This window comes from Ctenocephalides felis, unplaced genomic scaffold, assembly GCF_003426905.1.
Source record: "Ctenocephalides felis isolate EL2017-DRISC unplaced genomic scaffold, ASM342690v1 CF-g0.4_SCAFFOLD_03570, whole genome shotgun sequence".
NCBI lineage: Eukaryota > Metazoa > Arthropoda > Insecta > Siphonaptera > Pulicidae > Ctenocephalides > Ctenocephalides felis.
The window spans coordinates 22,369,713-22,380,838 of NW_020539724.1; the positions used below are offsets into that span (position 1 = coordinate 22,369,713).

General features: G+C 28.7%; 2 protein-coding genes across 2 annotated transcripts in view; both read right to left on the bottom strand.

Moving 5' to 3' along the window:
- Positions 1-2,280, bottom strand: part of LOC113383611 (atrial natriuretic peptide receptor 2-like) — a 16,400-nt gene extending 14,120 nt beyond the window's left edge. Inside the window, exons 1-3 of the mRNA XM_026621862.1 lie at positions 2,273-2,280; positions 1,043-1,128; positions 330-382 (exon numbers count right to left, since the gene is read on the bottom strand). Of these exons, the coding sequence (XP_026477647.1) occupies positions 330-382; positions 1,043-1,128; positions 2,273-2,280 (147 nt within the window). The remainder of the gene's footprint in view (positions 1-329; positions 383-1,042; positions 1,129-2,272) is intronic.
- A 34-nt stretch (positions 2,281-2,314) lies between these two features.
- On the bottom strand, positions 2,315-3,687 carry LOC113383612 (cytochrome b5-like). The gene is made up of 4 exons (XM_026621863.1): positions 3,563-3,687; positions 3,405-3,493; positions 2,462-2,554; positions 2,315-2,348 (listed from the first exon to the last, which is right to left on the bottom strand). Exons 1-4 carry the CDS (start codon positions 3,674-3,676, stop codon positions 2,315-2,317), a joined length of 330 nt encoding a protein of 109 aa, XP_026477648.1. The 5' UTR covers positions 3,677-3,687.
- Positions 3,688-11,126: the final 7,439 nt, after the last annotated feature.

The window sequence follows — 11,126 nt, forward strand, 5'->3', positions numbered from 1 at the left end:
TATATATATATAAATTTAATAAAACAAAATCAAACTCTACCATCCCAAAATTGATGCAATTTCTTCTGGAGGAACATCTTATTTCTCATAATGGTTATGATAGGATTTCAATATTACCGATAGTGGCAAAATTGGGATTGATATTATGTGCTTTCAAATAATTAACATAAGACTTTGTTTTAATTTAAGTTTTTGCTGCAAAAGCCAAGGACTATAGCATCGATATTATTTTTATCAATCATTGTTTTTTGTTCTAAGACTGCATTGCGCATTCATCCCATTGCTTATTATCTGGAATTGACTCAAATTGTTTCGACTAAAACACCAACTTGTTCATGGTGTCCATTATCACTTGAACTGACTTTATTAGTATAGATACTACCTAGAAAAAATAATGAAAAAGTAACTACAATATTGATGACTTATGAAAAGTAAATGTATTAATATAGTAATATAATTAAATAATTATCTGACGAGTTTGATTATTGTAAACTTAAATTTACATATTCTGTGCAAATCAATCACAATTTTATTATAGTCTCGATTATTGATCTATTTCATGAACTTTCAAGAACAAAAGTAAATGTTGATGTTTGAGACAAAAATATACTTTCAGCTTTTAAATATGTTACTGAATATTTGAATAGTTGCTGAACATTTAAAATTAAGCCGCAAATTCATATGTATTTTTTTGATAACTCTGAACGATTACTAAACTGACTCAATTCAAAATTCATTTAGTACTGTTTATAAAACTTTGTATCGAGAATATGAACAACACAAAATGTATATTACAATCAATTTACAAGTATTTTGGCACAGTTTTTCTTAGATTGTCAGTGAGAATATTTCAATCAAAAGAATAAATTAGTAGAATTATTTGAAGAATCATAAAGGTATTTAACATTCTTTGTGAATCAGACCAGGGTTTATGAATTAAATTTCTGAACTCAAAACTAATTGATTATATTATATTAGATCCAGTAACTTTGGAAAAGTAAAATTTGGATTTATAGCTTATTTATTCTATAAATATAAATACCGGTGCCCACAAATCTTTGTGCTTGTGATTTAATGTTATTTTGTTTAATTTCAAACAATATACATCTTGAAAATCCTTGTACAATTCTGGAATACATATTAAAATAAAAAAGACAATAAAAACAATGTATTTAAACACTAGAGACAATTCATTTTTTAGAAAATATATACATGTGAATACATTTTTATTGTGTTTTGATTTTGACATATTCTTACCTCAAATAACACGTTCTTAGTTTTTGGCGGGTGTTTTGAAAATGAGGCATGATATGAAACTTTCCTCATCAATGAAAAATTGTATGTACACTTACAATAATAATCCAAACTAGAACGTAAAATAGTTATATACCATAATTTTCAATATCAATTCTTAATGCATTTATAAAATATCAAATATCTTATTTAAAAAAATATAATATAAAGCAATCAATAATGAAGAGTTTAGAGGAGAAAAGCCATTTCTATTTAATATAAATATAATAAATTATGCAACCTCGAATATTATTTTGTATGCTCAAATATTCAATTTTATGACAAAGTTATAATGCTGCATCTTTGATGTCCACATCTTGAAATAAAAAAAAAAATAGTATTACTAGCATGTTATGAATATGTACATATGCACTATCATATTGCCCCCAAATTAATTTACAAATTGATTCTTTCAATGTAACATTTTAACAAATTGTTACTGAAATCATAATCATTTTTTCAATTACAAATTTAAAAGATACTAGACTATATTTATTCAAATTACTATATTTTGTACTTGACATTTTGTCTCCAAGCATTTTGATTATGTTAGATACACACAAATATTTAAACTAAATATATATATTTCACTGGTATTTGTTACGTTTGATATAGTTTTTGTTAACAAGTGCAATATTGTAATACACTATTTATTAAAATATACTGCCTATATATAACACAATAAATACATTACAAAAGGAAAATCATTTAATAAACGATGAGTATTATAAAATATTACTTAAAGTTTAAGAATGTAAATTGATAATTGATGATCATTTTTAAAATAGTTTCATAATATATTTACAAAAAGGTAATAAATATTTGGTATTAAAAGTCTTATTATTGCATCTAGTAACCTAAACCATCTATTGTGACAAACATTAACTTCTAAAATCCCCCATATTAAACTAAACATGCAAGACAATTTGTGTTCCGTTATTTCATCAAAGAAATACTTTTATCAATCTTTGTAATTTACTTGACCATGTTTATATACTAAAAAGTTGGCCCCACTACATATCTACACCGAGAGAATTGCTGCATACCTGTAAAAACTATAAAAAAACATCATTATAAACTGTTTTTTAAACCATAATTTTAGAACACTTGCCGACAGTCATCTGATATTTCTATTATTACAAATATGTTACAATTTTAAGTTACTTACTTTTGTTGTAAGTCAGCTTTTAGGGCATCAAATGTGGAGGATTTAGATGGTTTTTCTTCAAGAGTCCCGATTAAATACTTCTGCATTATTTTTCTGCAAACATAATAAAATTCTTGAATTTCTTTCATTAATATTAGTACTAATTAATTAATTTTAAAGAAGATATTGAAATTGTTATTTTTGATTCAGCTAGACCAGTGTTCAGAAACTTTTTCAATCATTTCTCCAAAATAGTTTTGTATAAATTATAAATAGACATAAATCAAGATGTACATGAACACTACACTAGAAAACACGAAAATTTTCACTTTGAACTAATAGAAATAAATTAAGAGGAAATGTGATATGGAGCGCAAGTAAAATATATATTGAACTGCCAATCGATATTAAAAATACCAGTGACGACAATAACTTCAGAAGGAAAATAAAGAAATATTATATGGAAATTGAAGACAAAAAAGATTGGATAGATATTTAAAGATATTTTAAATATAATAATTACTATATTATTGTATAATAAAATAGACAAATAATATGTATATAAAATTGCTTCATAATCTCTGAGCCTGACTGAGATATGAAAATATTATATCAGTAAATAAAAAATAAAAAATTAATTTAAACAAAATTAATTTTTAATTTAACTTTTACTGAAGCTGACTTATTATCAATGCATAGATGTAGCAAATATAGTAAGAATCAATTGAAAATATATACTTTTAACACTCAAAAATTCCATCTTTACTCCTTTTGGTGTAATTTACCTCGGTTTGCCGAATGCTGACCCACACAGTCTTACATATACTGAACCATAATAGTCAAATGTATAATTTTATAAATGAATAAAGTAGATTTTTTGAAGATATTATACTCATAAAATTGAAAAATAAAAAATTATATTATTACTACTATTAAATAAATATTCTTTAAAGAAACAACTCACTTAGCATCAGGGCTGTGTCCAATATCATCGAATTCTTTCGTTCCATCCGTACCAGCATTATCAAGAAGTATTTCTGGTCCACCAGGATGCTGCAAAAATACTTGATTTAATAATATTCCATAAAAATTAACAAAATCCAGTAAAAACATGTGTTTAACCTCCTCTTTGTAGGCAGTGACATCGTATACTTTATTGTGTATAGCTATCCACAAACTTTCTGCTGTATTATGTTTCTTGACTTCATCTATAGTATACGATTTTAAATTCGACATTTTGGCAGTAGTTTTATAAAAAACAATTTTAAGTAGAAGTCACCAAATTGTTTCTCGGGAATGAATGAAGAAAGACCAATGTCGGCGAGGGTCGGCGGTGTCCTGTTACATGTCAGTTTGACATTTACGAGAATTTGTTATAGGTTGGTAGCATTGACATCCGCGTTGCCAAATATGTAAAATTTAAGAGTTCCGTTTGTTTCAAATGTTACTATGAGATGGACCACGTGATAAACCGCAAATAGTAAATTTATTAATCTAAATTTGGACTACTCTGAAAAGAATTAATTTACAAAAAAATAATTTACAACAACATAATTTTTTATGTATTTATGCGCGTGTAAATAAATAATATATAAGTTAAAAAAAATTTTCTTTAATAAAACTTTCAATTTATTTCAATTTGCCTTATGGCACGATGCGCTAGTTTAATTTATCTCTTGTATACGTCTTATAATAACGTATACTTAAAAATTATATTAAGCTCTCCTAAACAATGCTCACAACCAGAAAAAACTAACTACGAAAGAATATACGTTTCCCGATAACAAAAATGATAAGTTGTAAAAATCAAGATGATGGCTGGTTATACATCTTTTTCGTTTTATTTTCAAAAATTGTTGTTAATTTTTTTTAACTTTATTTGTTTTTGAGTTATCAGTCGTTGACCTTTTTACCAGCGGAACCTCAAGCCCTATTTAGCCTATTAATTTTTTTCGATGAGAAAAAATGAAATATCTTCGAAAAAAAGCTAGGCAAGTGTATTTTGGTCATAATTTAAATACATGCATGTATTAACATATTAATTTATTTAATATATGAGCTTTAGAAATTTTGATAAAATGTGTTTTGAATATTTTTTGAACAACTCATTTTGACAGTTCCAAATAAGATCCGTATTGGCAGTATTTTTGGTAAAAACAGAAAATATTTGTAACTGCATTTTTATTTAGTCTAAAAAGTTCTGCTTCACAAAATACCAAAATGATTAATGTCATTAAAATTGCGAGTCTTCTAAAAAAATATGCAATAATTAATTTGATTTGTCTAAAATTTGTTAAAAAAATAAAAGTTTTCGCAATTTTGCAAAAGTTTTTGTAAAAAGTTAAAATGATATGTAACATAATATATGATTGAATTAAAAGTGCGTGCATTCTGGTAATAAATTTAAATATTTTATGAATTAAATTATCAGAAACAAAGTCATATTTAACTTGTTATAAATCAAGCAGAAATTACACACGTGCGATATGAATTTAACAATCTGCGTTAAGGTAGAATTGAAAGATAATTTTGTAAGAAAACATGTGGTTCTTGTTCTTTTTTAAAGAAGAAACAATATTTTATAACATTATTATAAATATATGGATATTACATTTATTATAAATATATGGATATTAAGGACTTTCATTATCAATAACCTGCTTCCAAATTTTAAAAATAAAGGAGCCCAAAATAACCAAGTGTGGGCCCGTCGCGAATACATAATTTAGACCCGGATAAATATGGATACCAAATCCTCTTTCAGGAATGGTGGAGCAGTATTTTACACAATAAAACTTACATTTATTGTCTATATAGAGCCAACGTCATTAATTCATTAAAAACACTAATTTTTTTTTACTTGACATTATACTACGAAAAAATGTCTCGGTCAATCATGGTCAAAAACTAATAATCAGGATACCAAATATCTTCCAAGCCTTTTTGCATTTTTAAAATCGATTTAGGGTTTTGGCTAAAACGTGAATAAAAATTTTAGCACGTTTCTGTTTATGACAGAGAAACGACTTGGCTGATTACCACGAATGACTGATGAACACTAGTCGCTATCGAGTTATATCAAATAGCTGAAATTGTGAAATAGGTGAAATCGATGCATATTTTGGGGTGAAATTTTGGGGAATTGTTGATTTCTTGAAATCGGTGCAGCAGTTTTTGAGAAAACGTCGACGATAGATCGAAAAGTCGGCTTACGTACACACATTATGCATACATTTACCAAATTTGGTCCCAAAGGTTTCAGGACGACTTGGAACGTAGAGAAAATATAATATTAGCAAATCGGATTTCTTGGCGAAAACATAAATTTCTGCTCCAAGAATCGGAAAAAATAAATATGTTTAACAAAAATACTAATCGTTGCTCTTCATTTTTGTTAAGAACCAAAATAGCCATTCACAAAAATAAAAATAATTTTTTCCTAATATTTTCCTAATATTGTTATTTTGTTTGAAGAAGAAGTCAGTCCGAAATTTTAAATCTTGTAGTTAAAGTCTTTTGAATATGCTCATTTATATATTTAAAAAATTAGAAACAGTATTTTTTTTCTAGAAACCAATAAGCATCCAATACGTATCTTAACATTTAATGTGTATGTGTGTGCGTGTGTATGTCTATCGGATACAAATTTTCGTCGACGATTTCGGGAACACTGATGAAGCGATTTGAATAATTCAAAAAACATTCGATTCGTATTGATAAGGAGACGTGCTGATTAGTTTTTGGCGAAGGCAGGTCTAGCCGTTCCGAAGATATGGGGCAAAAAGTGTCAAAAACGGTAACTCAGTTTTTAAGAGAACGGAGCGTCCGATTTGAATAATTCAAAAAACATTTTACTTGTATTGACAAGGTGAAGAACTGATCAAATGAAGGCAGGTCTAGCGGTTTCGGAGATCTAGTAAAAAAAGTAAAAAAAAATCCACCTGGCGGTCAAAAATGATCATTAGACATATCATATCAAATTATTAGATATTTTATAGAGATTTTAACAATAAGTATAAATTTTGTTTACATTCCTATGGGTTCCGTACCAATGTTTATCGTTGGACGGCGCCCAGCGCTTACCCGCTTCGATATTTCGTCTCTATGCAGTTAAAGCAGTACGATTGCTTTGAAAAAAAGTTCAGAATTTCCAAAATATTTCAAGATACACTTTTCTTCAAAAAAAAGTAATTTTTTGTCAAAAATTTATGTCATGCGCAGCACTAGCTTTTTGTAATTTCATGGTAAAAGGAAACTACAAGAACATACAAAAAACGCAATATCAAGCTTTTTAATCATAGTAAAAACTTACTAAAAAGTTTTAATCATCCAAATACATATTAGGAAAACTGTAATCTGAAAAATAATTTTAGAACCAGTGTTTTGCGTAATATCGAAATAGATTGATAACATTATTCTAACAAAATCACCAGATAAATTTATTAAACCACTTTGAAAATCGCATTTAGCCGATCACTCGTTGTAAGTCTTTTCATTAATTTGCACAAGATGTTGCTACCACAATGTACATTATATTTAATAATAATCTCTTGTATTTTGATAAATACTGATGCAGCTGCTTTAGCTGAACCTGCGAATCAGCCAGTTTTCGAGTTAAGTACAGGTAAGTTATCTAACAATAAATTATAGCAATAAATTACAAATTACCTTATTTGACAATTCAATGAGTTAAAAATTTTATGATGAACAGCTTTAGTATATAAGTATTGTATAAGTAAGGTTTATTGTTTATTACAAAGTTGTAATTGCAAATCTTATATCAAATTTGTAATGAATATTAAGATATAACATTGATGCTGATAAGTAAGCAACGGTAAGTACTATGGGTAAGTGATATAAATAGTTCACAAATTATTATAAAAATTTACTAAAACATGGTGTTAATAACTAGTGGTGTATGGCACATGTATGTGTGTGTGCATGTGTGTGTGTATGTGTGTGCGTGTGTATGTGTGTTCGGATACAAATTTTCGTCGACGATTTCGGGAACACGGATGAAGCGATTTGAATAATTCGATTCGCTTAATGCAAATTGCTGGAACGTCCCGCACCGTAATTCGAAGAATAAAAATAATCAGTCAAAAAAAATGTCTATGAATAAATATTATAAAAAAACTCGAATTTTCATTATTTGTTCCTTGCAGACAAAATGTGAAAACTTATTAGATTAGACGACGTTGTATTATATATATGTTTGAATGAAATATATATATATATATATATATAAAACAAAATTTAATTAAGCAGGCTTATTGTTAGAATGAAAATATTTTATTTCAAATGCATCAATTTTTCGTTTGCGAAATATACACGTATGCACTGAGTTAACAATTTTAAATAGTCATGTAGTATCAACTATACAAACATAACAAGTATTAAAAAAAAATTTAAAAAAATGACAGTCCTGGATTCGAACCTGATCAGTTTTGCCTTTTTTATTACTTGCAAACGAAAATTGCATGACGCGCTAACCAACGCAGTTATAACGACGGATAACGTACAACACTATGAGCGGATGTTTAGGATCTATTCGGAATTTCTGCACTTTTTGCTATATACCAAAAACTAATCAGTACCTCTCCACATCAATACGAATCGAATGTTTTTTGAATCATTCAAATCGCCGATTTGTTCTCATAGAACTTGCCTTTTTTGCACTTTCTGCTCCGTATCTTAGGAACGGCTAGGCCTGCCTTCGCCAAAAACTAATCAGCACGTGTCCTTATCAATACAAATCGAATGTTTTTTTAATTATACAAATCGGTTAATCGGTGTTCCCGAAATCGTCGAGGAAAATTTGTATCCGCACACACGCACACACACCCATACACACATACATCCATTTTTTCTAAGGTTATGCCAATATATTCAGAAACCTTTGAAACCTTATATAAAATATATAAAATTTTTCATTTTCGATTTTTTGCGATTATTATAACTTACACTACGGGAAGTTAATAGTTTTAGAATAAGTAACTAGAACTATTCTCAGAGATCTATGAGCAGCCTCAATGTATTTTCTGCTGCCTAAAAGGCAACCCACTGGTTGACCTTTCTCTTTGAGATGAAATTTTTACTTTGAATATTTTTCAAGTGTGATGCAATATATTGCAGTCATTGCTGCAATATATCACATCGCAATTTTATATGTTATTATAACTGGAACAAAAAACGAATATTAATTACGACTTTTTATGATATTATTAAAGTTGTATATAGCGCGGGATTTGGACTCGAATCTTTGTGGTTGTAAGGCCAAAGTTCTACCACTTCAATACAAATGGTGCTTTCTCTAACATATGAATTCACATTTTTCATGTAACTGCTTTATCGTTGCTCTTAATTTTCAATTGTTTTCTTATTTTCCAGCAGCATCATCTTCATTCATTTGCATTTATTAAAACATGAAGGAAATTAAATATATACATACATCTAGTAAAAAATATTTAACTGAATATATCGAGCGAAGTTTATTGCTATTTAAAATCTATTCAGAAATAATAAAGAATCAGTCTCAAAATACAAATCGAGTATAAATCACTCAATCCACATATTGGTTCCACCAATGGTTTCTTCAATATTTTGGATTATCGTTAACCAAATTTGTTCATCGTGATAATTCAAGTTAATTTAGATTACCAATACATTTTTAATGCAGATACAATCCTGGAAGGAGCAGCAGTCGTGATAAAAGCTTTACAGCCAATTGTGACGCAGCAGCAGGGCTTCTCTGGACCGCGTTTTCGAAGAAGCGCCGAAGAAGAATCGTAAGTTATCTCGGAATTTCTGCTTTTTGAATTTTTAGATATTCAAAAATATATAAAATAACCTTTAATTATAACTAGTGGGGCGCATGGCATCGTGCTTTAAGGCAAATTGCTGGAACTTCCCGTACCAAAAATTTTTTTTTAAAAGATTAACATTTTGAAAAAAAAAAACACTTTGAAAAAATTTGATTTTTGAGAAACTATAAATTTTTGAAAGAAAATTATTTTTTTTCGAAAAAAAAACTTTTTAAAAAAAAGTTTTTTTCTTTATTTGGAAATATTTTGGAAGTTCTGATCTTTTTTTCAAAGCAATCATACTGCTTTAACTGCATAGAGACAAAATATCGAAGCGCGTAAGCGCCGCGTCATCGTCTTACGGATAAACATTGGTACGGAACCGATATTAGGAATGTAAACAAAATTTATACTTATTGTTAAAATCTCTATAAAATATCTGATAATTTGATGTGCATATGTCTAATGAACATTTTTGACCGCCAGATGGCATTTTTTTCCCTTTTTTTTACTAGATCTCCGAAACCGCTAGACCTGCCTTCATGAAAATTTGATCAGTTTTTTCATCTTGTTAATACAAGTAAAATGTTTTTTGAATTATTAAAAACTGAGTTACCGTTTGTTGCACTTTTTGCCTCGTATCTTCGAAACGGCTAGACCTGCCTATGCCAAAAACTATAATCAGCACGTCTCCTTATCAACAGCAATCAAATGTTTTTTGAATAATTGAAATCGTAGAAAGAGTAAAAAAAAATGCCATTTGGCGGTCAAAAATGATCAGTAGATATATGCACATCAAATATCAGATATTTATAGAGATTTTGACAATAAGTGTAAATTTTGTTTACATTCCTATGGGTTCCGTACCAATGTTTATCCGTTAGACGGCGACGCGGCGCTTCGATATTTGTCTCTATGCAGTTAAAGCAGTACGATTGCTATAAAAAAGTTCAGAACTTTCAAAATAAAGAAAACATTTTTTTCAAAAAGTTTTTTTTCCAAAAAATTTTTTTTTTCAAAAATATTTATAGTTTCTCAAAAATCTAATTTTTGGTACGGAAAGTTCCAGCAATTTTCCTTAAGGCACAATGCCATGCGCTCCACTAGTTAAATGTATAATTTATATAAAAATACGTAAAAAACACAACAAACACTTAAAAGAAAAACATTTTAAAATGCATGACTTTTATTTTGAACTTACAGAGATGTAAGTCCTATCCGAGTGCTGATCAGAGTCCTGATCAGAATCCTGATCAGAATCCTGATCCGAGTCCTGATCAGAGATCTGTTGATTCATCCCGCGATGATGATGAAGGCTATACTTGGCTGATCGTACCATGGACAACCTTTATGGAGAGTGTGCCGAACAGAATAATCTCCGATGATGAATTGAGGAATCTGCTTACTAAATGGCCAGTTGTATAATACAATTAACTGACTCGTTTGAATCTTTCCACCGCTTGATGTATCTCTCGACACATTGGAATATTTTCTGAATATGGCTGGTATGTATTTTAACTTTCCAAAGGAGAAGTTTATGTTTTCGCAGAAAATCCAACTTGCAAATTTTGGTTCCCCGCAAGCGAGACACTAAAATGGGAAAAAACGATGTCTGCATAAGTGTATGTGAGACGACCTAAATTAACCTGAACTTGACTTTTTATCGGCGTTATCTTAAAAAATGGATACATCGATTTCAACAATTCAAAAGCCAATAATGTACCTCACAACATTTTTTATTAGTTTTGAGTGACTATTGGTCAAAGCGGTTTCTTTATAATTATCAAAAAGTCTAACATTTTTCGTCCACGTTTAGCCTAAAATTCTGAATCTATTTGAAAATTTAAAAACTGTTCGAATGAAGATCGGCCTTGCCGTTTCTT

Bases quoted from the DNA above. Each gene is read 5' to 3' on its own strand.
- LOC113383612 (XM_026621863.1), bottom strand. From the start codon at position 3,676: ATGTCGAATTTAAAATCGTATACTATAGATGAAGTCAAGAAACATAAT. The intron at 3,494-3,562 runs GTTAAACACATG...GTATTTTTGCAG, and splicing joins TCACTGCCTACAAAGAGGAG to CATCCTGGTGGACCAGAAAT. The intron at 2,349-2,461 runs GTAAGTAACTTA...GTTTTTTTATAG, and splicing joins AAAGCTGACTTACAACAAAA to TTTTTACAGGTATGCAGCAA.